Source organism: Trachemys scripta, chromosome 4, assembly GCF_013100865.1.
Source record: "Trachemys scripta elegans isolate TJP31775 chromosome 4, CAS_Tse_1.0, whole genome shotgun sequence".
NCBI lineage: Eukaryota > Metazoa > Chordata > Testudines > Emydidae > Trachemys > Trachemys scripta.
In genome coordinates, this window is record NC_048301.1 from 27,063,067 (window position 1) to 27,090,556 (window position 27,490).

The following is a 27,490-nucleotide window of genomic DNA, read 5'->3' on the forward strand; positions in this document are numbered from 1 at the left end:
TAAAATCCCTGTTCTAATGTAAAATAGCTGTTGCCTTTGAACACTGTTCTGGTGTACTCCATGCCATAAAAGAGATCCAGTATTTCATAGACAGCACCCGCTAAGTGACTGTCACTCAGTTTCTGGGGATGAAAACTTCAGTTTTAAGCATCCTTTTAAAAAGGCTTTTCTCTCTTTTTATTTTTCTCTCCTGGCATGTTGACTGAGCTGTACTAGAAAATTAGGTTGTCTTAATTAATATAATAATAAATAATATATGGAGATATACCTATCTCGTAAAACTGGAAGGGACCCTGGAAGGTCATCAAGTCCAGTCCCCTGCCTTCACTAGCAGGACCAAGTACTGATTTTGCCCCAGATCTCTAAGTGGCCCCCTCAAGGATTGAACTCACAACCCTGGGTTTAAGAGGCCAATGCTCAAACCACTGAGCTATCGCTTATATCACTCAAGGGTGTGAAAAATGTATATCCCTGAATGTATATCACTGAACAGCGTACTTAAACCGTCCTAAGTTCCTCTGTAGAAAGTGCTAAATCAACGGAAGAATTCTTCTGTCAACCTAGCTACAGCCTCTCAGGGAGGTGGATTGCCTATGCTGATGGATATTAGGAAAAACTATTTCACTGGGAGGGTGGTGAAGCACTGGAATGGGTTACCTAGGGAGGTGGTGGAATCTCCTTCCTTAGAGGGTTTTAAGGTCAGGGTTGACAAAGCCCTGGCTGTGATGATTTAGTTGGGGATTGGTCCTGCTTTGAGCAGGGGGTTGGACTAGATGACCTCCTGAGGTCTCTTCCAACCCTGATATTCTATGATTCTATGGGAGAATCATTGCTGCAGCTACGCTACTGTAGTGTTTCAAGTGTAGACAAGCCCTGAGAGTGGGGAAAATTCCCTCTTGTGTTGAAGCAAGGATGTTTCAATGTCTTTCCATTAACTCTAATGGTCTACTCTTGTATTGTGTAAATGACTCTTGGGAGGTGCCCTCCCACTCTCCTTCACTGCACTGTTGCCCTATAGTTACAATTTCCTATATACACATATATATACATACATAACCAGGGTCTGCATACATATCTCATAATGGGTATGTCTACACTACCCACCGCATTGGCGGGCAACGATTGATCCCCAAGCACCCTCCTGTTGACTCCTGTACTCCACTGCCATGAGAGAGACAGGTGGAGTCGATGGGGGAACAGCAGCAGTTGACTCAGTCTAAGTATGTTGACTTCAGCTACGTTATTCACATAGCTGAAGTTGCGTAACTAAGATAGATTTCCCCCCCACCCCCTCCAGTGTAGACAAGGCCAATGACCATAAAGTTCAGAACATTACAATCTTTCATAAAGACTGTTCCCATTATATTTGTACAGTACAATAGCTTTGCATACAATCAGGTGATTTAACTGCTTATTTAGGAGGTGGGAGTTAAACCTCCTGTTCTCACATGGTGTGTTTGGTCCCTGACTTTCACACCATTGTACAAATAATTGTAATTGGTTAGTTGCTTTATGTCCTTTAGTTATGTGAGGACTTCGCATGAGCATTGGTGTATGTCATTAATAAGTATTTAGAAAGCTGAAAGAGAGAGAAGAAATTATTAATGAACTGTAATTGACAATATTTATTTTTTATTTTTAACAAAAATATCAAATATGTGTATGAACTGTAGCAACTATAGAAAGAAACTTGTCATGTGTCTACAGTAATGTTATCTCTTTTGTAAATGTTAGTTGTGGTACTCCCTATCACAGGACATCTTTCATGAAGACTACTTGCTCCAGCAAATCTTTTCTCCAACATATAACACTTGACAGTGGAGCAACAAGTGAGAGTGTAAGGGGTTTTAGAATTGGACCCTAAATCTGTATGAACCCTAAGGGAGTAATCCTACAGCAAACATTGGGAACAAGCTCAGTTTATGGTGCTATCTAGTGGTCTGGAGAGAAATAGTTTAATTTCCTTGTTTTGTTACTGTTACAATTTATAATAAATCTTAGGTATAACCCAACATTATTTAAGAAAATCAGTAATTTTGTATAATAGGCTAGTATTTATGTAAATATTATTTGAATTTTTAAGGAAATGTATCACATAAGGTGTAAGTTTCACTATTCTGTATGTAGTACATAAAATAAGCCTTATGTTGGTGCCATTAATTACATGCAAGTGTTTTAAAGAAACAAAATTGCTAACTGCTTAATAAAGATCCTGGATTTTCTTCCAAGGGTGCAGGGGGGAGGGGTAGCTCAGTGGTTTGAGCATTGGTCTGCTAAACCCAGGGTTGTGAGTTCAATCCTTGAGGGGGCCACTTAGGGATCTGGGGCAAAATCAGTACTTCGTCCTGCTAGTGAAGGCAGGGGTCTGGACTCGGTGACCTTCCAGTTCTAGGAGATGGGATGGGATGTTTTTTGTGTGGTTTTGTTTGTTTTGTGTATAGCATAACAAAATAAATAGTCATTGGCACAGTAGCAATGTTTCATAGAACTGCTATGAAATCCAAAGTTGGAAGCAACTGTACAGCTAAATTTCAGGCTGTTCCCAATTGGAAGAATATGAAGGTTCAATCCCAGATGTTGCAGGAAGACTGTATCCTTCAAAGCTTCCAGATATAACCTGCAGTTCACTTAAAAGCAACAAGGAGGTGGTGGCAGAGGAGAGAGTGAAAGAAGGAGAATAAGGACTTTAGTTCACTTGCCCTACAAAGCAGTGGTTCTCAACCAGGAGTACGTGTACCCCTGGGGGTACACCGAGGTCTTCTGGGTGTACATCAACTCATCTAGATATTTGCCTAGTTTTATAACAGGCTACATAAAAAGCACTAGTGAAGTCAGTACTGCTCTATATATTATACACTGAAATGTAAGTACAATATTTATATTCCAGTTGATTTATTTTATAATTATATGGTAAAAATAAGAAAGTAAGCCGTTTTTCAGTAATAGTGTACTCTTATTTTGTAAGCAAATAGTTTTTAAGTGAGGTGAAACTTGATGGTATGCCAGACAAATCAGACTTCTGAAAGGGGTATAGTAGTCTGGAAAGGTTGAGAGCCACTGCTATAGAGTGATGCTGTATACTATCTAGTGACTTATAGTTGTTTGGGGAAGCTTAAGGGACATGTCTTTGTTCTAAGAATTTATAATTTTTTTTTTTTTTTTTAAGTTGGATGTAGATGGGGAGATAGACTCTATACACCTATTCCTGTCACCAAGGCAGGTACATCTTCTATTGGACATGTTAGCAGCCATTGCTGGACCAGGCAAGTAAACATTATATTAATATTAAATGTGTATTTGATGAGATAGAAAGCAGTAAAGAAAGCTTGCACAATAAGCAAGTCCCTGGATTAAGTACATAGTGATTACTATACCAGATTATTAATATTTATTATCTATTTGCATAAAGATAAGACCTACAGGCCGCAATCAGGTCTCCAGGCTTCATTGTTCTATATGGTGTACACATATGTAATAGCCTCTTTAAAAAGAGCTTGAAATCTTAGTTTCTGCTGCACTAACAGGTGGAGAATACAATCAAATGTCCAGGGAAGAGGAGTGGTGGAGGGAGAAAAGGACAACATAACCGTGAAACAGTTTTGTTTGGTATAATTTGGACCAGAGTGGTGTCCATCAAGTCCAGCTGCACTGATGCAGCTGTGCCGCAGAAGCTCTTCCGCCAACATAACGCTGTCTACGCAGGAGGAGGGGGTTTAGCGCTGTGGATTTTTCATGTTGATATAGGTCTGTAGTGTAGACCAGACCTAATATAACTATGGATGCTCCCGTTGTTCATATAAATGTATAATCCTTTTTGGAATCCTAGTGTATAAGATAATAAAACTTATTTAACTGGATCAAGTGTATAACTAGATATATTCCCAAGGCTGCAAATTCGATTATTATGTCAATTTAGGTAATGATTTTAAAATCCTTGGAAGAATGTTGGAAATATTTTCCTATTCCATTGATTAAATGGGGCCAATTCGTGTTATAATGTAAATTATAGATGATGTTCCATAATTCTCTAAAGCCAACATGGACTAGAACTTTTAAAAACAGAATCTGTAACTATTCTGACTACATAACCCCAAAATCTTCTTCTTAGGTTTGGGCGTAATAATACAGAAGGAAAAGGAGTTAGTTTTCCATGCTGGTTTGTATTTGGAGAAGTGAAAATGGAAGTTAAGTTCATAAAATGTCAGTCAGTTTTCTGACTAGTTGTTGAAGTTTTCCATGGTGGAATGGAAAGGAAATACAAATTGTGTTTCCATTTCTTCTGTTTGAATACAGAGAGCCCCAGCAGGATAGAATTGTCAAATAAAGATAGAAAGAACCGACCAATGCAACAGGAGGATGAGTATCGGATTCAGATGGAGCTGAAGCGTTACTTAAGAAAAGAATCTTTGTCAGCAGGAGCATCATCTGAGCAGAGCTTTTATGAGACAGAGACCACCAGAACACCTTCTAGCCGTGGTGAGTATGAAACATGATGCCAGTATGTCAGACAGCCTAGCATCAATGTCATGCAAAATAATTTTTAATGTACAGTGCTAAAGCACTCTTGATCTTTCAGAAGGGCAAAATAACAGTGACCTTTATAGACTTATTGTCTATCACTAATTGTACCCTTAAATCAGGATATAAGGCCTATTCATGTTACCAGCCCAGACTGAAGTCATAGTTCATTTGGGGCATTTAATAGTTTGGACACTAATACACAACGAAACAGACACTAGGTCTGTAAGATCCCTTTCAGAACTAATGTTTGAAGGAACTAAGTAAAATATAGAATACTATAAAACTTTCTTTTGGTTTTCTATTATAAAACCTAGTTTAAACATGCATGTACTGGAGGAATGTATTTGGATTTAAGACAGGAATTTCAAGGAGAAGAAACCTGGAATCTGAAAGATGTCAATAATTAGATTAGTACAGCTCCATTAACAAAGGTTTACAGTAATCTATTATTTTATCTGTTCTTATATAATTTATTTTATGATTGTTTATATTAAATGTGAACTGCTTTACTTTTAATTTTGAGCCCATGGATAATTTGTTACTGGTTTTTTTAGGTGCCAATTCATATCAATTTATGCTCCCAGTACTTCTGTTAGTCTCAAAGGTGCCACAGGACCCTCTGTTGCTTAATTCATATCTGATTCAGCATGGGAAGTGTGAATTAATCACTGCAATCTGAAGCAGTCTTAACCTGAAAATGAAAATAAATGGAAACATTTTATATTATGTGTATACTCATAACATTGCTGGAATTTGGTGTTTTGTGTTGCCTTGGTCATGCACTCTTTTTTGGAAAAATCTTTTTTTCTCCTTGGTTATTATTGGGCTTCAGTATAAGTGAACTAGGAAATACTGTGAATAAACTTTTAGCTAGTTAATGTCATATCCACACTATTTTGTTTCTGCAGCTATGATTAATTTGGTGTATTATAACTAAAGTTAATGTTTGTCATTAGAAAAAAACCCTATTGATTGTACATAATTTTTCCTTAGAAGAAGAAGTTTTCTTCTCAATGGCTGACATGGACATGTCTCACAGTCTCTCCTCTCTTCCACCTCTTGGAGACCCACCAACTATGGATCTAGACCTGTCTTTAACTAGTACATACACTACTACACCAGCAGGTTCTCCATTGAGTGCTACAGTGGTATAGTATTGATTACAGATAATATCTTCATAGAGTAAAAGTTTTTTTTTTTTTTTCCATACTGATTCCTTATTGATAATGCCTATTGAAAAATTCTCAGATAATAGAAAGTACACACACATTAAGCTTTCTGTTCCAGTGGCATTATCAACTAGCAAATTGTATGGTTCCTTAATGCATAAAATCACTTTCTGGGTTTCCTTTATTAAGGAGTTAGGTAGATTTTCAGTAGTAATTCCCACAGCAAGCTGCAGCTTTGAAACTTGGGATTTCCCTAAGTTATGAATTTGTTTGGCTAAAAGACCAGGAAATAGGCTATGTAGGTTTCCAAGCTGCTATAAGTTTATGTGGAGTATTTGTGACACACCCTTGTGCTACATTTCTGTGTTTTAATATACAAGGCCAGGAACAGAATAAAAGCACCCAAAGTTGTGGTATTGCCTAAGTTAAGGTAATAGCCTGTAATTCAGCAAAGTATTACTGTGGTTTATGTTCATCCCTACTCAGTTCTTATGCACATGCTTTTAATTACTTTGCTGAATGGAGGTCATAGAGAGCAGAGCAGTTCTAGTTTCCTTTGGGTAACAGAGGAACATGGGTTAGTTGTGAGGGCAATGTTATCTCCCTTTCAGAAATACAAGGGGAAGATCATCATCAGAGCTAAAGAATGTAGCTTGACACCCAGATAAACAATAGACAAACTATTGATTAATATACCATGAAAATGACAAGCTGGAAAACTACTTTTGATAGCATATATGTACAAGGGTCTTGCATACTGTTTTTTGGTCATACGTTACTGCATGCATTAGATTAATCCTTGAGAACTGTTGTGTTATGCAGATGAAGTTCAGCTACATTTGTGTTTTAGCTTCAGCCAACTTGGGGTGATTTTCATGACCCTAATAAACAAGAACCACCACCACCACCACCAAGAAGTTCATCATTTACACCCAGTATTGTTCACCAAACTCCTTTAAGAAGGACTTGTAAGTAAAAATGTGTGTTTACTTCCTAGTCATTTTATACTGTTGTTAGACATTTTTCATTCATGTTCTGAAACTTGGCAAAAGGGCATCAAAATCCAGAAGACCAAAATGTGACCTTTCCCTAATTGCTTCTTCAATTAGTATGTAGTCTTTTCCTTTAGACAGTACGGTTTATAAAGGTTATGCTGAGTGGTGCACTCCATGACATGTCTATTGCACAGATTCCTGCTTAGCTGCCTTCTCAAAAGTGAGTGAGAGGTTTACATGGATGTGCTTCATTTATGTGGGGGATTTGGCCAAATTTAGAAATGAGGTAAGGGAAGGTAATGTCAACAAAAGTAGTTCTACACAAAGTGTAAATCTTCTATAATTAAAGAAAGACTCAATATATTACAGTGTATAAAATTCACCTTATTGTGATTTGCTTAGTTTTCATAGTTTGACATTTATGCATTTCTTAAGGCTATGTTGGTAAATGTAATAGTTGTGCAAGTTGCTATTGAAGACTAACTTTTAGTAAGAAATTAAATTTAATTTTGTATTTCAGCCCTTCCATCCAGATCTGTTTCAGTGGATGAATCCAGGCCTGAACTTATTTTTAGACTGGCACTGGGCACTTTCTCAGTATCTGTACTTCACATTGACCCTCTACCACCACCTGAAACGTCACTGAACCTTAACCCGCTGACACCAATGGCACTGGATTTCTTTACCCAAATAGAAAAGATTGATCCAGTTAAGTTTTCAACAGAAGATTTTCTGTCCTTCCGAGAAGTATTTGCAGAGGCTTGTTCTCATGACCATCTTAGGTACAACTTTGCCTATTAACTAATACAACAAACAAAGAACCAAATATTCTTTAAAGCTTTGACAACTTAGGTTTATGTCCATAAATATTTGGAATCAAAACATACTTTATTTGAAGTACTAGAAGTTTGTTTTTTCATTAAATGTTAAAATAGTTTTGGACGGTTTGAGTTCCAAAATGAAAAATCTCAGGAAAAAAAGAGAACCGTGTGTGCACAACTCATCCTAAATCTCTTCATGCCGAGATTGATCAAGACAGATGCAGGTTCTGCAATCAAACACACAGTGTCTGGAGCATAAATCAGGATATTTCTCTGTTTTATACAGCGTCTTTAAGAAATAGGTATAGTTTATAGAGCAGTCTTATTACACAAGCGCTTGAGTGAGTTTGTTTTTCTTTGTAGTGCAAAATGGGATGTCAGTTGGGGCACAATAAAAAAGTGAACAAAATCATCCAGGAGTCAGGAACCAATTTTTCCATGGCATAATATTGCTAAATTACAGTATGTGCATTGTAGAGGTTTTATGTGTTCCTCTGAAGCATTAGGCATTGGTCACTGTTGAAGGAAGAATAGGTGGATTCCATTATCCTAGGTTCCTAATGTCAGATTCTATTGTAAGTACTAATGGAGTGATACTCACACCTCAGTGGTTCAAGAGCCAAATTAGCAATTAATGTTACCCAAAAGAGCCACAGTAGTGTGAATTCATGGTTTCATTTACTATTATATATATTATTATCACAGGAAAATGACTGTCCTGACCAAGTATTCTACAGTTGGTTAATAACATCGTAAAAGCATCCTGATTAGTTAATAACTTAGATCGGTTAATAATTAAATCACACAGAGCTTTAATATCATGTGCTGCAAAGAGCCTCAGTAGACACATTATAGAGCCACTTGCAGCTCCTGAGCCTCAGTCTGAGTATCACTGTACTAATTTATTTCTTTCTAGCATACATGTAGATATTAGGGCTGTTGATTAAGCTACTCCTGGGGGAATTCTGTGCCTTTGCGGGGGCGCAGAATTAATACTTTATGCAGATTTCTTGGCTCCCCTGCAGAAAAATGGGGGAGCGTCTGTGGGGAACATACGCTCCTTCCCCGGCAGCCCGCGCGCATCTGCTGGGAGCAACCGGCAGCAGAGAGCAGATCGCTGCGGGGGGAGGAGGGAGGCTGGGTGTGTGTGCATGTGTCTGTGGAGAGAGGTTAAGGTGGGATTGCCAGGCATCCGGTTTTTGACCTGAACGGCCGGTCGAAAGGGAGGCTGGTGGCTCCGGTTGGTGGTGTGGCAGGGGCTGAGGTAGGCTACCTATCTGCCCTGGCACTGCGCTGCTACTGGAAGCAGCCACCAGGTCCCTACAGCCCCTAGGCACTGGGCAGCCAGGGACTGGGGAGGCTCTGCGCGCTGCCCCCGCCCCGAATGCGAGCTCCACAGCTCCCATTGACCAGGAACCGCAACCAGTGGGAGCTGTGGGGGGCGGTGCCTTCTGGCATGAAGGCAGCAAGCACGCACAGAGATACCTGGTCGTCCATACGCCTAGAGGCGGCAGGGCTCTGGTGACCGCTTCCTCGGAGCCACGGTAAGCACCACCGGGACCCCGCACCCCAAGCCCTCGGCCCAGCCTGGAGCCCCCTCCAAAACCTTTCATCCCTGGCCCCACCCTAGAGCCCACTCCCCCAGCCCAGATCCCGCACCCCAACCCCTGGCCCCAGCCCAGTGAAAGTGAGTGAGGGTGGGGAAAAGTGAGCAATGGGGGGGGCAGGGCCTCGGAGAAGGGGCAGGGCAGGGGCGTTCAGTTTCCTGTAATTAGAAAGTTGGCAACCCTAGCTTCAGTTGGGTGGGGCTGGGCACGTGCCTGTGTGTGAAAGAGTGAGAGAGACTCACTTGGTCCCTCTCGCTTACTGTTGCTGCATCCCAGGCTTGGAGGCATAGGGTTGTATGAAGCAGGCTCTGTCCCTGAGGCAGAGATGTAACAACTAAGAAGGTAGGCTGCTAATGTTCCCATTGTTAGTTAATGTTCCCATTCTTAGTCAATTAAGGCTCCTTTACCTTACCAGAGTGGTGCAAAGGTGCCTTATTGTAAATGACAGTAACGGAATCCTCAGCTAGGAAAGTCTATGGGCTTTCTCACTTTTTTTTCCCTGTGCCAGAGAGGCACAGTGTGGTTAGATTACAGCTCAGGATTTATTTTACTTAACCATTTAAAAAAAAAATGCAGGACAATGATTAGCAAAACTGTGTGAAAGTCTGAGTAATTTAAAGCGACATTTTAGTTTACAGAACACCACAATAAAAGTAACGTAATTTAAATGAAAATCCAGGATTATAACTGGAATGCAGTGTATTGGCTACCAAGTATGTGCAGCTTAACTTTCATGTGTTTAGGAAATGCTGAGCAGTTATTGTGATTTTTTTTTTCTGTGTGGTAGTTCAAATAAATAGTAAACTAGAAGCAGGCAGCATTATCTCCTGCAAATGTAAACAAACTTGTTTGTCTGAGCGATTGGCTGAACAAGAAGTAGGACTGAGTGGACTTGTAAAGTTTTACATTGCTTTATTTTTGAATGCAGTTTTTTTTGTACATAATTCTACATTTGTAAATTCAACTTTCACGTTAAAGAGATTGCACTACAGTAGTTGTATTAGGTGAATTGAAAAATATGATTTCTTTCGTTTTTTACAGTGCAAATATTTATAATAAGAAATAAAGTGAGCACTGTACACTTTGCATCATGTGTTGTAATTGAAATCAGTATATTTGAAAATGTAGAAAACATCCAAAAATATTTAAATAAATGGTATTCTATTATTGTTTAACAGAGCGATTAATCGTAATTATTTTTTTAATCTCTTGACAGCCCTAATATATATGTGCGCACGCACACACACACACGTGTGTGTATGTATATGTGTGTGTGTGTGTGTGTGTATATATATATATATATATACACACACACACACCAGATGTTTTTGAATTTTCAAAGTGATTACAGCAATCCATTTTATACATATTTATACCTTTATTTCTCATAACAGATTTATAGGTACTGGCATCAAAGTCTCTTATGAACAAAGACAAAGGTCTGCTTCTCGATGCTTCAGCACAGATTTGTTCATTGGGCATATGGAACTACTGGAATGTCTTTTCTCTACCGACTCCTGCTCCATTCAACCTCACTATACAGAGGTAATTAAAAATACCTTTGTTAGCCAAGCACCAGGGCAACTGAAATGTTAACTGGAGAGGTTTTCAGAAGGGAAATCCTACACTACTCTTAGAATTTGAAAAGTTAAGATTACTAATTTATTGTATTTTTGTAGTGATTGGGTAACGTTAAGACATGTCTTAAATTTTAATTGAAAACTCAGATAATGATCAACAATGTCCTCTTCCTTGCCACCAAAGGATCAAGCCTGTAGAATTCTCTAATGTTTTGTGTGAGTGAAGCAAAAAGAACTCTGCTTTGAAAATGAGGTTGAAACATTTTAAAGAAAGTGCTGCTTACCACCCCATCCAGTTGAGCAGTGGGCAGGTTTTCTTTGGTGATTGCTCTTGGCCCAACTGCTCATACTCCGATTGAGATGAGTATATGATATTGGATTAATGATGGTGGCCCTAGTTGCTGTCATTCAGGTACTATAGTCCATCCGCTCCCAGCTGCGCCTGTGCTTGTTGATCACTTCCTATCTGTCTCCTCAAATGTGGTATGTGAGGCTCAGGGCTTTCTGGGCAGTCTCCCCAGTCTGAATCAGAAGTTTGTGGTTCTTTATTGGATCTGTGGCTATCAAACAAGCAGCTGAATACTGGATTGGCTGGCAGCTTGGGCCAGGTAGCCTATGCTTTTTCCTGCTCTCTAGTTCTTTTGTTTGTTTTATATCTATTAATTATTTTATTTTTTATTTTCAAGCTGCTAACATTTCATTCTGAAAAAGGAAATGATGCACATCCTCTTTCATGCCTTCAGCTCCATTATAAGCACTCAGATAACAGAGGACCTCAGGTAAGGTTGAAAAAAAACCCAACCTGACTGCATTGTTGCATTATGCTGTAGCATAATATTTTTTCTCTAATCTTTAAAGGTAACTTTATTAATCTTGATAGTTGCATAGAAAGATGTATATTGCAAGCATCCTTTGTTTTTGTAACTTATTTTTCAGTATTTCGTTGAGAATATTGATATACTTATTTTTGTAGGGTAGTCAAGGAAGACTGAGCTCTGTTCCACAGAAAGCAGAATTACAAATCAAGCTAAGTCCAGTATTTTGTGAACTGGATATCAGTATTGTGGACAGACTAAATTCTTTACTTCAGCCACAGAAACTAACCACAGTGGAGATGATGGCATCTCACATGTACACATCTTACAACAAACACATTAGTCTGGTGAGTGAAATTAATTTGTGTGCGTGCTGGCAGGCCTGGAGCTACCAGGAGGCAAAGGGAATATTTTAAAGGGGCTCAAAATTATTGTCTGGCCAGAATATGTACAAAGCCATCCAATGTAAAGTAGTGGGGCAGTGGCAGATTGAAGAGTCGTCATCCTTTTATATAAATTATAAATATCGACACATTAGCCAAATTTTACTTTTTGAAACTCTTAAAATCCAAGATTTTCCAGGGATCTAACTACCCCCTAGCCTCTTGGAAGGTTGTTGTTTTTTAAATGCGGGGGCCCCAAAATACCCATTTGATCTTCCAATAATAATGGGAATCTAGAAGCAACCCTGCACTGCTGGTTCAAATTTTATACCTATATAGCTCTGTCCTGAATATCTTATTTTTTTCAATCCTGATTTAAATATAGAAGCTTGACAGTACCTGTTCTAATAGCTTAGCAAAAAAAAAAAAAGTATGGGTGGTCCAGATTCTCTTATAGTTCATGTACAGTACTGTATGAAATGGTATAAAAAAATGCAGCTTTACCTATTATAACCATTGTATCAAGTCAGTAAAGTTTGTTTGGTTTTTTTAATGCTGCTTCACTAGTTTGTTTTTCACCTTGTATTTTCTAGCACAAAGCGTTTACCGAAGTTTTTCTGGATGATTCACGTACACCAGCAAACTATAGAATTTCTGTGCAAGTCACTTCACCATCATTAGATCTTTCTGTTCGCTTCCCTATACCTGACCTACGATCAGATCAGGAAAGAGGACCATGGTTTAAAAAATCACTTCAGAAGGAAATCCTTCATCTTGAATTTACAGATATGGAATTCAAGACTGAGTTTATAGGAGGTTCAACTCCAGAACAAGTTAAATTAGAGCTTACCTTCAAAGAGCTAGCTGGTAAGAAGTACGAATGTTATATTAATGCTATACTTTCCAATTGTCAAACAGTCATTTGGTTGACAAAGAGGTCTTGCAACTTTAAATAGAACTTTTGCCCTCTTGAGAATACAATTTTCATTTTGCACTTAGGAGCATTTTAGATGTGTTACTTCAGTTTCCGGTATTTCTATGATAGAACCTCAACCCAAGTTGAAGTATATATCTTAACATGATACAAAACTGAATCATAATCCCAACTAATTAAGCTTGGTGTTTAATGTTTTTAGTTGCATTATATAATTAAGGTTTCTGATTCTAGCTGAAATCTACCATTAAATACAGGCAAAAGCTTACTGAAGTTAAAGTCTTTCTGGGTAATACAGTTTGTAGTTGTTGTTAGGATAAAAAGAGATACTTAAAATGTGACTTGTTTTACTGGTGTTGCTAGAGCTCAAGATTGTAAAAGCACTAGCTTCAAAATTGTTAAAATCATGGAGCAGGGTTCTGCTCAGCTATACCTTCAGGCAGACTCGGCCCCTGTATTTTTGATCTTTCTACAAACTTTTCTCTTATTTAAGGCTTATTTGAAGAAGATAAAACAGAATCTTCAATAAAGTTCTTTCAAGTGTCCAGTGGCATAGATGGAGATATGATATCATCTGACAACTTTGATTGGCCACGGTAAAATATCTTTAAGTTTTCATCATAATTCATTTTAAAATCAACACTTTCTCTAATAACTAATATAAACAAACAGTCCGTGAGACCACTATATTAAACATCAGGCACAAAGTAAGAATTTGTCATTATTGAGCCCTGTAATTGAATAGAACCTAGAGATGAAGAAATCTTATCATGCAGAAATAACACAGATCTTTATTAGTGGATAATATGACTTCTGGATGGAATGAGCCAATTAAACTCCTACACTTCTGGTGGGGAAAAGCTAGGTGAATGGAGAATTATAAGAGAAGACAGCTGGGGGCTGTCTGGGAAAAGGAAGCTGGGTGGTGAGAGAGTCCAAAGATGTTATGTGGGGCTGATGGCTGGTGGAGTTACCTGGAGGTAATGGGGTGACTGGAGGTGCTAGCGGATGGATGGCTCACTACTTGGATGCATGGAGCATTTTCACCAGAACTCGTATGGGATGGGTAGGTACTGTGGTGCCTGGGGCTGCTGAGGTGCATGAGGTGTGAGTGATGAGGGAGGGAAGAGACACCCTGATTTAGCAAGCTAGATGGTGAGGGAGCCTGGAGTCAGTATTGAGCCCCTCGCCTTGTGCTGCTGGTACAGTGCTACTGTGGATTCAGTACAGAGGGCAGTGGGAGTGGGAGGCAGAGCAGCTTGCTTGTCAGCAAGTACCACAGCAGCCCCATGTGGCAAGAAGGCACAACTGTGTAACTGGACAACAAATAATTGCTGTCTTTCCCTGGCTCAGCTGAACATGTGAGGATCCCGATGAGCTGTGGGAATGCATGATGGCACTGCCAGGTGTGTGATGTTTGGCAGTATGATTGCTTTTAATTTTTTATTTGAGTAAAAGTTTAAACAATTCTTCCATCTGTACACTGTTCATGTTCATTTTACTTTTTCTTCTACCTCTGGATTTATTATACCCTTAAAGTGGAAATCTAACACAAAATTTATTTTAACTGTTAAGATGCTGGTGCAAAACCAGAAAATTTGAGCTAATACTGAACCTCTTCTTGAGCCTGGATATTGTAGTTCATGTCACAAGGATGTTTAATGTTTGGGAGACCCCTGGTTAGATGTTCATACAATCTATAATATAAAGGCCCAACCTATGTAGCTACATAAATTAAAGAAGCAATTTCAATCCAAACTCTGAATGTCCTGTTTTTCATTGATTTATGCCAGACAGTGTAATGGATTCTCACACTTTTTTGGATGAAAGTTTACAATGTGATGACTTTCTAGGTACAATAGTACATGTAGGCAATGTAACAATTAATTTGGACATCTAATGTATTAGTTTATACATATTATATGTATTAATGCATTTTCACAGGCTAACTCATAAAAAAGGCACATATACATCTCCAGTGGATATCTACTGTAAAATTTCTCAGCATATATCACTAATAATTTATTTTGCTTGCTTTTTTCAATATCAGGATTGTACTGAAAATAAACCCACTGGCTGTACACTCCATTCTGGAAAGGATCGCAGCTGAAGAAGAAGAGGGCGATGGAAACTTTCAAGAGGAAGAGGAAGGAGGATCTCATTCTCTTAAGGATGTCTGTGATCTTAGAAGACCAGAGCCTTCTCCTTTTTCCTCTCGTAGGGTCATGTTTGAAAACGAAGAGGTAAAACAAAGTCTTACTGTTTACAGAATCATTGTAGATACAAATGAATATTGCCTTTCTGGTTTATATGCAGCTTCTGTTCCAGATAACCCTCAACAATTTGAGATTGTATGTTTTGTTTATTTTCAGATGGTGATGCCTGGTGATGCAGTTGAGATGACCGAGTTTCAGGATAAAGCAATCAGCAATTCTCATTATGTATTGGAACTCATGTTACCAAAAGTTCACTTAACACTGCCAAACAAGAGCTTTTATGAGAAACTTTACAATAGGCAAGTATAAGCATTAGTTTGCTTGGTTAGTATGATCTGTATTTCTGGTCAGTGTATTCATTGGTCATAAGAACAACTAAGTCAGTAGCTATAGCAGTAATTAATTTGTCCTGTAATATTTGTACAGTTCTATAACAATGTGAAGTGCTATATAAATGCTATTCTAAGTTATTATCAGAAGTGCAATGAAGTCTCCTCTCAGGACCCTATTGGAACAGCCAGCCACTCAAAATAGTTTGGCAGATCTTTTTCTATTGAGAATAAAATAAATAAGTTTTTTTGCTTCCACCAAATGAACATTTGTTTTAAGATCTTACAGTTGCCACAATCTACTTGAATTCCTTTTCAAATTCCGCTTCAAAAATTGTTGAATTAGATTTTCCCTTCCCTGGGGGTGTGTGTGTGTGTGTGTGTGTGTGTGTGTGTGTATATATAGTTTTAAATAGGGCTGTTGATTAATCGCAGTTAACTCATACGATTAAATTTAAAAAAATCACGATTAATCGCAGTTTTAATCAAACTGTTAAACAATAGAATACCCATTGAACTGTATTAAATATTTTGGATGTTTTTCTATATTTTCATATACATTGTATTCTGTGTTGTAATTGAAATCAAAGTGTATATTATTTTTTGTAACACATATTTGCATTGTAAAAATGATAAACAAAAGAAATAGTATTTTTCAATTCACTTTATACAAGTACTGTAGTGCACTCTCTTTATCATGAAAGTGCAACTTACAAATGTAGATTTTTTGTTGTTGTTACATAACTACAGTAAAATGCAAACCTTCAGAGCCTACAAGTCCACTCAATCCTACTTCTTATTCAGCTAATTGCTAAGACAAACAAGTGTGTTTACCTTTACAGGAGATAATGCTGCCCGCTTCTTATTTACAACGTCACCAGAAAGTGAGAATAGGCGTTTGCATGGCACTTTTGTAGCTGGCATTGCAAGGTATTTATGTGTCAGATATGCTAAACATTCGTATGACCCTTCATGCTTCGGCCACCATTCCAGAGGACATGCTTTCATACTGATGATGCTCATTTAAAAAAAAAGTGTTAATTAAATTTGTGACTGAACTCCTTGGGGGGAGAATTGTATGTCCCCTGCTCTGTTTTACCTGCATTCTGCCATATATTTCATGTTATAGCAGTCTTGGATGATGACCCAGCACATGTTCTTCATTTTAAGAACACTTTTTGACAAAACGCAAAGGTACCAATGTGAGATTTCTAAAGATGGCTATTGCACTCAATCCAACGTTTAAGAATGTGAAGTGCCTTCCAAAATCCGAGAGGAACAAGGTGTGGCGCATGCTTTCAGAAGTCTTAAAAGAGCGACACTCCTATGTGGAAACCCGAACTAACAAAAAAGAAAATCAACCTTCTGTTGGTGGCATCTGACTCAGATAATGAAAATGAACGTGCGTTGGTCTGCACTGCTTTGGATTGTTATCGAGCAGAACCCGTCATCAGCATGGACACATGTCCCCTGGAATGGTGGTTAAAGCATGAAGTGACATATGACTCTTCAGTGCATCTGGCACGTAAATATCTTGTGATGCCGGCTACAACAGTGCCAGGAGAATGCCTGTTCTCACTTTCAGGTGACATAGTAAACAAGAAGCAGGCAGCATTATCTCCTGCAAATGTAAACAAACTTGTTTGTCTGAGCAATTGGCTGAACAAGAAGTAGGACTGAGTGGACTTGCAGGCTCTAAAGTTTTACATGGGTTTATTTTTGAATGCAGGGTTTTTTTTAAATATAATTCTACATTTGTAAGTTCAATTTTCATAATAAAGAGATTGCAGTACAATTGTATTAGGTGAATTGAAAAATACTATTTATTTTTTTCCCAGTGCAAATAATTGTAATAAAAAATAAAGTGAGCAATGTACACTTTGTTATTCTGTGTTGTAATTGAAATCAGTATATTTGAAAATGTAGAAAACATCCAAAAATATTTAAATAAATGGTATACTATTATTATTGAACAGTGCGATTAATCACAATTAATTTTGTAATGGCTTGACAGCCCTAGTTTTAATTAAAGCAGATTCGATAAGGCAGAGAAAAAAATATCACTCTTTACAATCTTAGCATCAGTAATGTACAATATAAAAACATACAAAAATCGTCAAGGAAAATTGAACCAGTCTTGAAAGAATAGAGAAGTTGATATAGAAATTGACACTTAAGTACATAGTGAAATAACAAACCAAAATTTTATTAAATTTCTAATCAATATGCAGGTACTTACACTAAATTACTCTAACCTTACCCTTGAAAAATATGAAATCCTGTCCTTTTTTTAGCCTCCGCTATCCCTCAGAAGCCTGACTTTGCTCTCTCCTCAGCCATTAATTAAGCACTCCATGCCCCTTCAGTCCTCTCATAGGACAAGTCTTAGGAAGTCACTTCCACTTCAAGCAAAACTTTAACTCAGATTGCCCAAAAGACTGTCTTAAGCAAAGAAATCTAGAATGTGCATCCTGTGAATTTCTTTAACATCCATGAGGCAACCAGAGTAACTATCTTTGGCATATCCATTGAATTAACGTATGTAAAGGATTTGTGCTGCAAAGTCAAATGCCTGACATGTAATTAATAATAATCAGATTTTTGTAAAAAAAATCTAAAGATCAGATTATTAGCATCTCTTTGTCACTAATATATGTTACAGCGATTTGTGCTCTTGAGCTCATCTCATCCTTTTGCAGACTATTTTGTATGAAATCTGTTACAGGACTGTTGCACATTAATTAGCTTTAATTCAAGTGGGAATATAGTCAAATTTTTAATAATGCAACAATGTTTTCTTTTTCTTTCTAGGATCAGCAATGATTTATTATTGTGGGAACCCACAGCTCCATCTCCTGTAGAAACATTTGAGAATATTTCATATGGTGTTGGACTCTCAGTGGCCAGCCAAATGATCAATACTTTCAGTAAAGACAGCTTTAGTCAATTCAAATCTACAATTCATTATGGTAATATATTTTATAAATCCTCTCGAACAACAGTGGTACAAGATGGATACAGTTGCCTGAGACTATTAAGTTTATAAAGGGAAGACTTGAAGATATAAAATAAAGTGATTATATATCCCACAAAGAAATGTGTAAATGAATGTTTTGATATGGATAGAAATGTTAGACAAAATACTGCTGTGAAATTGAATGTTAAAGGTGAAAAACTTGTAATTTTCTTTGATAACTTTTGTATTTGTCACATCAAGTTATTTTGTTGTTGTTTTCCTGTAGATGATGAGAGTGGATCTGAGGAGGAAACTCTACAATATTATTCCACAGTTGATCCAAACTATCGTTCACGCCGGAAGAAAAAGCTTGAATTGCAAAACAAGAATACACAGAGCTCTCTCTCTGTTCTTCTAAACGTTAATCATGGATTAGTGTCAATATTCACAGATGTAAAGGTGAGGTATCAGGAATGGAAAATATTGTGCTGAGTCTTAGGTTTACTTACAGGCATAATGAATCTTGTTATGCTGACAGGTGCTCTTGGTGCTATCTGTTGTATTATTGCTTTATTAGCAGTTTTGTTGTACAAACAGCAAATATGACTCCACAAGTAGTCATAGGAGTGTCTTTCAGATATTAGAGTATCACTTTTTTAATGATATGGTTAAGGGTTCATCTGACTGTGATTCTATGTTTAAACATTTTTGATTACTTCATATTTAATGTTAGGAAAATTAAATACAAGGAGAGGAGAGCTGTATGGTAGCAAGTGGCACGTTATATTACACTGTCCTAAGCAACAACAATTCCACAAGCAGCAATATGTTTCTTGATTCTTTCATCAGCAGGATGGTGGGAATATTCTGGAAGGCAAGCGTGGTGAATTCTGGTTTGAGTTCAACAGTGGTTCGTTATTCTGTGTGACTAAATATGAAGGTTTTGAAGACAAACATTACATCTGTCTTCATTCTAGCAGTCTCAGTTTATATCATCAAGGTAGGAACTTAAAATGTCAATGGATGTAAATTTGAGTAAAGATTAATTAACCATTAAATATAGGCTCTTTGGGGCAGGGACAGTCATTTTATTCTATGTACAGCATTTAGCATAAGGGGTTCTGGTCCATGACTAGGGTCCCTAGGCACTATAGTAATACAAATAATAAATAACAGTAATTAATAGGTTTGCTTCAGGATCTGTCTAGCTTAAAATGACCTCTGCAACTGCTGGCCTGCAAAACTCTCAAATCTGCAGAAACTCTTTCTTTTTCAAAAAGTGTCATTCTCATTTGTTAACTTCCATGTAATTCCAAAATGGTACAATTCTGTGTGCACTCCTTGAAATCCTAATGTAGGTTTTAGGTCCTTTCCTGACTGGCTAAATTACAGTCAGCCAGTAAAATATTTTAAAGGGACCAAATAGTCTTCATGGATGACAGCTCCATTGTATCCAAGGAAGAGAGAGTGGGACCTGTGAGTTTTAAGGTTTCCTGCTCATATAACTTCAAATGAGCGGCAGTGGGGTTAGGGAATTTCAGTGTGAGGGCTTCTATTAAGTTGGGGGGATGACATACATCTGGCACCATCTCTCATGATCTTCACCAGCCTCCCAATCACTAAATTCTAAGGACAGAGGATGTACAACAGCAGAAGCTTTCCTATCACTCATGTCTGAGCTCTCGTTTCTGTTTTTGCTAATAGTATGGCAAACTTAATTGCTGGTAATTAGGTGGAGATTTAAAATGATCTTATCGCCAGGTAAGGGTAGACAGATTTCCAATGGTTTTACCTAAATCACAAACAACTCTGCTGCACCGGATAACCATAGCTACAATCTCCATACAGGTATGGTGGATGGAGTTGTCCCTCCATCTGAAATACGACTGCCTACCACAACGCGTCCACATTGGTTAGAACCTACCATTTATTTTTCCGAAGAAGATGGTCTCAGTAGGACTTCTTCAGATGGTGTGGGAGTGGACTGTTTAAGTATGCTGTCTGTTGCAGTGAAAATCCAGTCAAATAAATCGGAGAGCAACACAAAGGTTTGTGTTTCCAACTTTAAGCTTTCGTGCATTGTCTAGATTATTTCAGACACCTAATTTACATGAAAGCATTTACAAGAATTCAAACTTTCTTCTAAAGGTCATAGATAAACACAAATAACTAGAAACTTTGAACCATGTCCATTTTTAAACTACTAGTTTCATAACTATTGAAATCTGAATGCTTTACTAGACTTTAAAACTACTTCAATATTACTTGTGGTTATGTCTGTTATTTACCAACATAACAGCGTAACTCTTCGTGTGCTTCCTTGTGCTGATCACTATTGCTAAAGAATCTGTATTTTTTGGCCAGTTAACCTCTTGCCCATTCTTTGCTCTGTTTTACCTCTGCTATGCATTTGTGGAGGCGATTCTCCCACCTCAGGCAGGGATAAATACAAAGAGCTATAAGATTAGTGTTCAGTTCATTGACAGCTTTGCCTGGTAGGGAAATATTGCATCTTTTACCCTTTGCCTGCCTACTTCCAGTCTCACTGTCTGCATTGGTAGGAGTTCATTTGGCTTTGGCGCCTGCATTCATTGGTGTGGGTAGAAGATGAGAGCTCTGGCTCTGCTTTGCTCCCCCCCACCCAGAATCCAACAGTTCTTAGGTTACGTCTACACTACCCATCAGATCGGTGGGTAGTGATCGATCTATCGGGGATCGATTTTATCGCGTCTAGTGTAGACGCGATAAATCGATCCCCAATCGCTCTGCCGTCGACTCCTGAACTCCACCGCGGTGAGAGGCAGAAGCAGAGTCGACGGGGGAGCGGCGGCCGTCGATCCCGTGCCGCGAGGATGCGAAGTAAGTGATTCCAAGTCGATCTAAGATATGTCGATTTCAGCTACGCTGTTCTTGTAGCTGAAGTTGCGTAGATCGATTTTTTTCCCTCCCACCCCCCAGTGTAGACCAGGCCTTATAGTGGCACACAGGTGGGATGGAAAAAAGAGGGAGTCTCCAGTGGCAGCCAACTTCAGACCATCACAAGGGCTCAACAGCTCAATGGCTTCAAGCTTTGCCAGGACCTTGGCAACCTCCAACACAGGGACACCAATAGACCTGTAGTTCCCATTCTTCATGGACCCCAGAATGATGCAACAGATCATTGTGCACCTTCCTAATGCCCTTTAGCCACTGCCTCTAACTACAGGGCATCTCCACTAGCCACTATTGATCTTCATCAGCTGGGGTAGGTGCCTTTCCTTAGTGATATCCACCACAACCAAGCCATATTTCTGGAAGTGCTACAGTGGCTTCTGACAGGGATAGGGGGTCTCCCTCTTCCAGCTGCAACTGGGCACTGCTTGGAAAAGGCAAGCCATAAGATAGAGTTTAAGGCCAAAAGGGACCACAAGCTCAACTAATCTGATTGTGACATTCCACGGGGTACAATCTGGACTGCTGGACAGCTGTGACTTCTCAATACTCCAGCCTGGAGTGCCTTTCTCACTCTTTGCTGTGAGAACCACCACTCCTAGCCAGTTCACACACAGCTTCTAGCATGCAAAATCACTCCCAGCTATATTACATAAATGCTCTGGCCAGCCACTCATGAATTACATACAGGGTGACAGCAGCAAATTCCCAGTCCCAGACCTTTCTCCAGAAATGTATGTCTTGTACTGCCCAGCATCCACTGGACAATGCAAGCTTCTATAAAGTCTGTCATTTCATCAATGGAAAATGATATGCACAGTCTCTGTTAACTCTTCAATCCAAACACACACTGGTTTAGATAAAACAATAAAGCAAGTTTATTAACTGCAAGAAGATTTTAAGCGATTACAAGTAATAAGGCATAGAAGTTAGAATTGTTTACAAAGAAAATAAAGAGATAAGATGCAAACTAATACCTAACTTAACACGCTAAGTGAACTTAAAAGCAAAAGGGTTCTTTTTCACCAAAGGCTTACAGTAGTCTGGCTGGATTGCTTCAGCCAGGACCTTTCCCTCCCCCAGTTCAATGATGCTTCCTTTGTCTTTCAAATGTTGTAGCTGTTGTGAGTATAGATGAAGGGCAAGAGGTAATTTGTGTTGTGTGTGTCCTCCATTCTTATACCATTCTCCCCTCTTTGAGGATTATCTCCAGCTCAGGTTCAGGCAACAGCCACTCTGTTTACACTGGAACCCCCAGTTCTATTATCAGTATGCAAAATTCTTGCTTAAACTCTTCCTCCTGCTGAAGAATGGCCATTTAACTAGGTGATGATCTATAATATAGTTCATCTGGTTATGCTGATACACTGGAGCCCTAGCCAGGTATCTTTTGTCTTTGAAAAACTGGTTTTGGCTTTCTTCTCTTAAACTTGGAACATGTTACAGTTATGTTATTCAGTAGAATCTTCTAACTTTACATACAATGTTAATACACATATTTTATCAGGACAGTAATGTTCAGTATATGATGAGTTTCCAAATGATACCTCACAAGGCATACTCTGTACAAAATTTATTATAGTCTTGTACAAATGGTAAACATGAGGTACAGCCAGTCGCACTGACCTCCCATATATCACAAGCCACCAACACCACCCAGTACCCGCACACTAAAACTAAAAACCAAAATTAGACCAAACTATTATGTGCCACAGGAAGACAATAAGTAGGACCAAGATGCACCAATGTCCAAGGACTCTATGATAGCAGTGAGTTGATTACCCAGATGATCCCATTAAGTGACCCACACTCTACACTGCAGTGGAAAGAGAAAACCCTCCAAGGTCACTACCAATCTGAATGGAGTGAAAATTCCTTCCCAACCCCACATATGGCAGTCAGTTAGACTCTGAGCAAGAGCCAGCCAGCTAGGCTCCCGAGACAGAGAACAAGAATACTTAGTGCCCCCTCGGAGCACAAACACAGAATATGTTGGTGGAAAAAGAGAATCCCATCCAGACCCACTTCAAGCAACCATCTGAAACCCTGAGGCATGAGATTTTAGGAACATAAGACATAAAGCCTCCCCGCCCACCCATCACAAGCAACCTTGTCATATAGTCCCATTCATAAATTTGTCCAGCTGTCTCTGAAAACTACATTAACTGTTTGCCCCCACAACTCCTATTTGGAGGCTGTTCCAGAACCTCACTCTGATTGTTAGAAACCCTCTTCTAATTTCCAGCCTGAATTTGTTCATAACCAGTTTATACCCATTTCTTCTTGTGCCAAGATTGTCCTTTAGTTTAAATAGCTCTTCACACTCCCTGGTGTTTACTGCTCCCACCCCTTCTCCAATGTATTTACAGAAAACAATCATATCCCTTTTCAACCTTCATTTTGCTAGGCTAAACAAGCCAAGCCCTTTTTGTCCCCTCTCATAAGATAGGTGTTCCATTCCTCTGATCATCATAGTAGCTCTTCTCTGCACCTGTTGTAAATTGAATTAATCTTTCTTGAACATGGGTAGCCAAAATTATACACCGTATTCCAAATGAGATCTTACCAGTGCCTTATAAAATGGCATTAATACTTCATTTCTACTGGAAATGCCTCTCCTGATAAGTCTTAGGATAGTATTTGTTTTTTTTCATAGCCACACCACATTAAGTCATCCTGTGATCAACCAACTCTCTTGCTCTACCACTTCCAACTGTTAAACCCCCAATTTATAGCTGAAATTCTTATTATTAGGCTCTAGGTACATGGCCTTGAACTTTGTACTATTGAATTTCAACTCCTATCTGTTCCTTTCAGTCTTCAAGGTCGTCCAGATTTTCCTGTATAATATTCTAATCCTTCTCTGTAATGATGATGCCTCCCAACTTTTGTATTAGAAAATTTCACTAGCATACTACTATTTTATGTATCACCATTAATAAAAATATTGAATAAGATTGGTCCCAAGTGTTCATTGAGGAACTCCATTAGTAAACTCCCTCTAGTTGAAGAATTCACCTTTCAGCACAACCCATTGCTGGTTCCTCACCCCACCTTAGAATTCTTGTACTAATCTCCATTTTCTGTAATTTGACGGATAATTTCCCCTGTAATACCATGTCAAATACTTTACTGAAGTTGAAGTATTTAGATCTTTCCCTTATTTAAAAAGAATCGGTTATCTTAACACAGAGTAGGGAGTGACCCCTTGTTGTCAGGCTCGATGAGCACTATGCCCTCCCCAGTTCAATATTAAGCACAAGAAAGGAGGAAAAGGAAAATTCAGATCAGAACTTGACTTCAGTTCTCAGGCCACAGTGAATCAGCAAAATCTAAGAATAAATGGGAACTAGCAAAAAGCTTGTATAAGCCTAATCTCTCTCTGAAGGAGGAAAAGTTGTGTCACTCATAAAAAAGGGAAAATCTAGTACCCTCAGATCATATTATCTGTAGAGGAGTCTGAGCCTCCAGCCCTGGAGAGGAAGAAACCAGGAAAAGCTCTTTCCTCTGTACCAGTGTGAGCTCATGCTCTGTTGCCCTAGGGCAATTCAGAGACTTCTGAAGTGAGTGGCTGATGAAATGGAAAGTGAGACAACAGCGAGTACTTTCCATCAACCTCTAAGAAAAAAGTCTGAATTCTTTCCATCCAGTTATAGGAAATGTGGTTAAGTCAGGGTGGGAGCAAGTAAGAGAATTGTAGAGATAATCAAAAATGTTCTACCTGATGCCTAAGTTAAAATCAGCCTGTGATTTGGCTGTTGCCTATTTAGTTATTGAAATGATGATTTCTTCAAAAGTAGACCTGTTGTCCAAGGAGCCCATGGAGTGTGGGGTAGAAATTGCTGTATGGTTTAAAATGAGGCAGCATATCCCTCTCTAATGGTAATAGCAGCCATATTATATCTGGGCCTGGATAGGTTATTTTATTTTTTCAGACCCAGCTAAGAGATGTAAAATTGATCCTTCATAAGGTCTCACTGTCTGTAACTTTTGTGTCATATGCATCTTTGGACTTTTAAAGATTTGTGGCATAGACCATAGGATGCAGTACTATAGCTAGATGATGTTTGTGGATTGTAGAATAGAAAGCCAAACTGAACACTTAATTGTCTCTCAGTATTTTGAGAACAAGCTCTTTGATGAAGCAGCGCACAAGGGAGTTCTTTTTTGAAGCAAAAGACAGAAAGACTACAATCAACAAAGCAGAAGAGGAAGGACTGCAGAACATTATTTAAAAAAAAAAAAAAGTCAGTCAGTCACTTTGTGGCTTCTCCTCTTAGAATGGCTGCCAGATTCCACCCTAGATGTGGTTGCATGTCAATTGTTTTGAGTGATCCCCGTGAATATAATCTGTAAAGTGCCTTGGGATACTTCAGGGCAAAAGATGCTATGTGTACTTACAGATAGGCGATTATATTAGAAAAATCTATTCCTTTTAAATAATATTGTGTGTTTTGTTTTTCATTACACTGTAGCTTCTTGGCCTATTTTAGTCTTCACATTACTGTTTAGAACAGCACCCCTGAAAGATAGTGGTTTGATATTCATAAAATATTATTTTACAAAAAGAGTTAGACTGTGTTAACCATGATTTCAATGACATAACTATTGATGCATAGTGTTTATCTTCTTGAAATAGTATCTTTCTGAATTCAGACTTAGGACCCAATCCCGTCCCCCTTGAAGATGGTGGGAGTCCTGCTGTTGACTTAAGTAGGAACAAGATAAAACCCACAGTTCAGAGTTCCAAATCTCAAAACATATACACTAATTTAATGTACACTAATTTGCATAACTTTTCTATGCAGGAATTTCTAGTTGCTGTTGGGCTGAGAGGAGCCACTCTCCAGCACAGAGTATTGCCTTCAGGTCTAAGTTGGCATGAACAGGTCAGGTTAATGTAATTTTCTTGATTTCATGCTTAATTTCAGTTTTACTACTGATTGTTTTAAAGATTGAACTGATCCTTCATGAAAAATCTTTGTCCTTTGGCTTTGTGTTTGACCCAATATCACTATCTTACTGTATTCTCAGAAGCGTTATTGCTGTCCTTTTGACATTCCCCTCTTGCCTCCAGAGCATTGCTAGAGTTTGATCTTGTTGTGAAATCCTTATCTGTGTCATTATTTCCCATCTCATTTGCAACAATTATTTGGTCCTGCCATGAGGGCAGGGGACTGGACTCGATGACCTCTCACGGTCCCTTCCAGTCCTAGACTCTATGAATTCCCCCTACTATGATCATTCTGAATCCTACCCTTTCAGCTTCAGGAAATCCAGAATGTTGACCTCAAACTGCTATTAGCTAAAAGATCTCAACACACCAATGCTTGATTATGTTCACCACTTTCATGTCCATCTCTGAATCCTATAATATAAATAATTCTCAACTGAAAAAAAAGGCTATTAAGGGACTCTCTCCACTTCAGATCTGCAACCCTATAACTGTCTTCATTTCCATCTGCTCATTTAATTTCTTAAATCACTTCTCTCCTATCTCTTTCCCACAACTAGCTTGAATAGTAGTAGTTGGAATAAAAAACTTTGGCAGAAGAGTGAATGACTGATTAAATATAAGCCTGTAATTCCAGACTGCTGTAGAATAAAAGGCTATATTGAGATGTGTGAATATAGAGATTCAGGATATAGCACACATGACTAGAGAGAAAATTCCTGAGTACACAGAACTGAGGTGGGAGCTTTATCTGGAACACCTTTGGGTAGAACCTTTTTATAAAAAGGATAGCAATAAACTAGGGGGCAAATGCTGCAAAGAAAATGATGGAATGAGGGAGGTTTGAAGAAACGTAACTTTTATAGCTTAAATTAAGGGAGAGAACAAATACTTGAAAGGAATAAATGTAGAGGAGTAAACTCAAATAGTATTACAGGAAATTTTGACCTTTCAACTAAAGATGGGCAAGATTAGATAAGAGAGAAAATTTCCCATAGTAAAAACTTGTCAGGAGTGGTAGTTCAGACTAAATTACCGGGGGGGGGGGGAATAGACTTTAGGGAATAACATAGATTACTAAATGGGGATATGGTAGAGATCTATAAAATCATGAATGATGTGGAAAAAGTGAATAAGGAAGTGTTATTTACCCCTTCACATAACACAAGAACCAGTGGTCACCCAATGAAATTAATAGGTAGCAGGTTTAAAACAAACAAAAAGAAGTACTTCTACACAGTATGCACAGTCAACTTGTGGAAGTCATTGCCAGGGGCTG

At 38.5% G+C, this 27,490-nt stretch overlaps 1 protein-coding gene across 3 annotated transcripts in view; it reads left to right on the forward strand.

The window, feature by feature from the left end:
• The window catches only part of ATG2B (autophagy related 2B), a 76,826-nt gene that overhangs the window by 16,689 nt on the left and 32,647 nt on the right, over window positions 1–27,490 (forward strand). For 2 of the 3 annotated variants that reach the window (XM_034768016.1, XM_034768018.1), the window contains exons 7-23: window positions 3,167–3,263; window positions 4,294–4,476; window positions 5,515–5,669; window positions 6,541–6,658; window positions 7,206–7,467; window positions 10,508–10,658; window positions 11,380–11,472; window positions 11,667–11,855; window positions 12,485–12,758; window positions 13,319–13,421; window positions 14,876–15,068; window positions 15,198–15,340; window positions 18,182–18,339; window positions 18,613–18,785; window positions 19,176–19,326; window positions 20,175–20,374; window positions 26,066–26,146. In XM_034768016.1, coding sequence (XP_034623907.1) covers window positions 3,167–3,263; window positions 4,294–4,476; window positions 5,515–5,669; window positions 6,541–6,658; window positions 7,206–7,467; window positions 10,508–10,658; window positions 11,380–11,472; window positions 11,667–11,855; window positions 12,485–12,758; window positions 13,319–13,421; window positions 14,876–15,068; window positions 15,198–15,340; window positions 18,182–18,339; window positions 18,613–18,785; window positions 19,176–19,326; window positions 20,175–20,374; window positions 26,066–26,146 — 2,724 coding nt within the window. The remainder of the gene's footprint in view (window positions 1–3,166; window positions 3,264–4,293; window positions 4,477–5,514; window positions 5,670–6,540; window positions 6,659–7,205; window positions 7,468–10,507; window positions 10,659–11,379; window positions 11,473–11,666; window positions 11,856–12,484; window positions 12,759–13,318; window positions 13,422–14,875; window positions 15,069–15,197; window positions 15,341–18,181; window positions 18,340–18,612; window positions 18,786–19,175; window positions 19,327–20,174; window positions 20,375–26,065; window positions 26,147–27,490) is intronic. The other variant, XM_034768017.1, reaches the window with a different exon arrangement.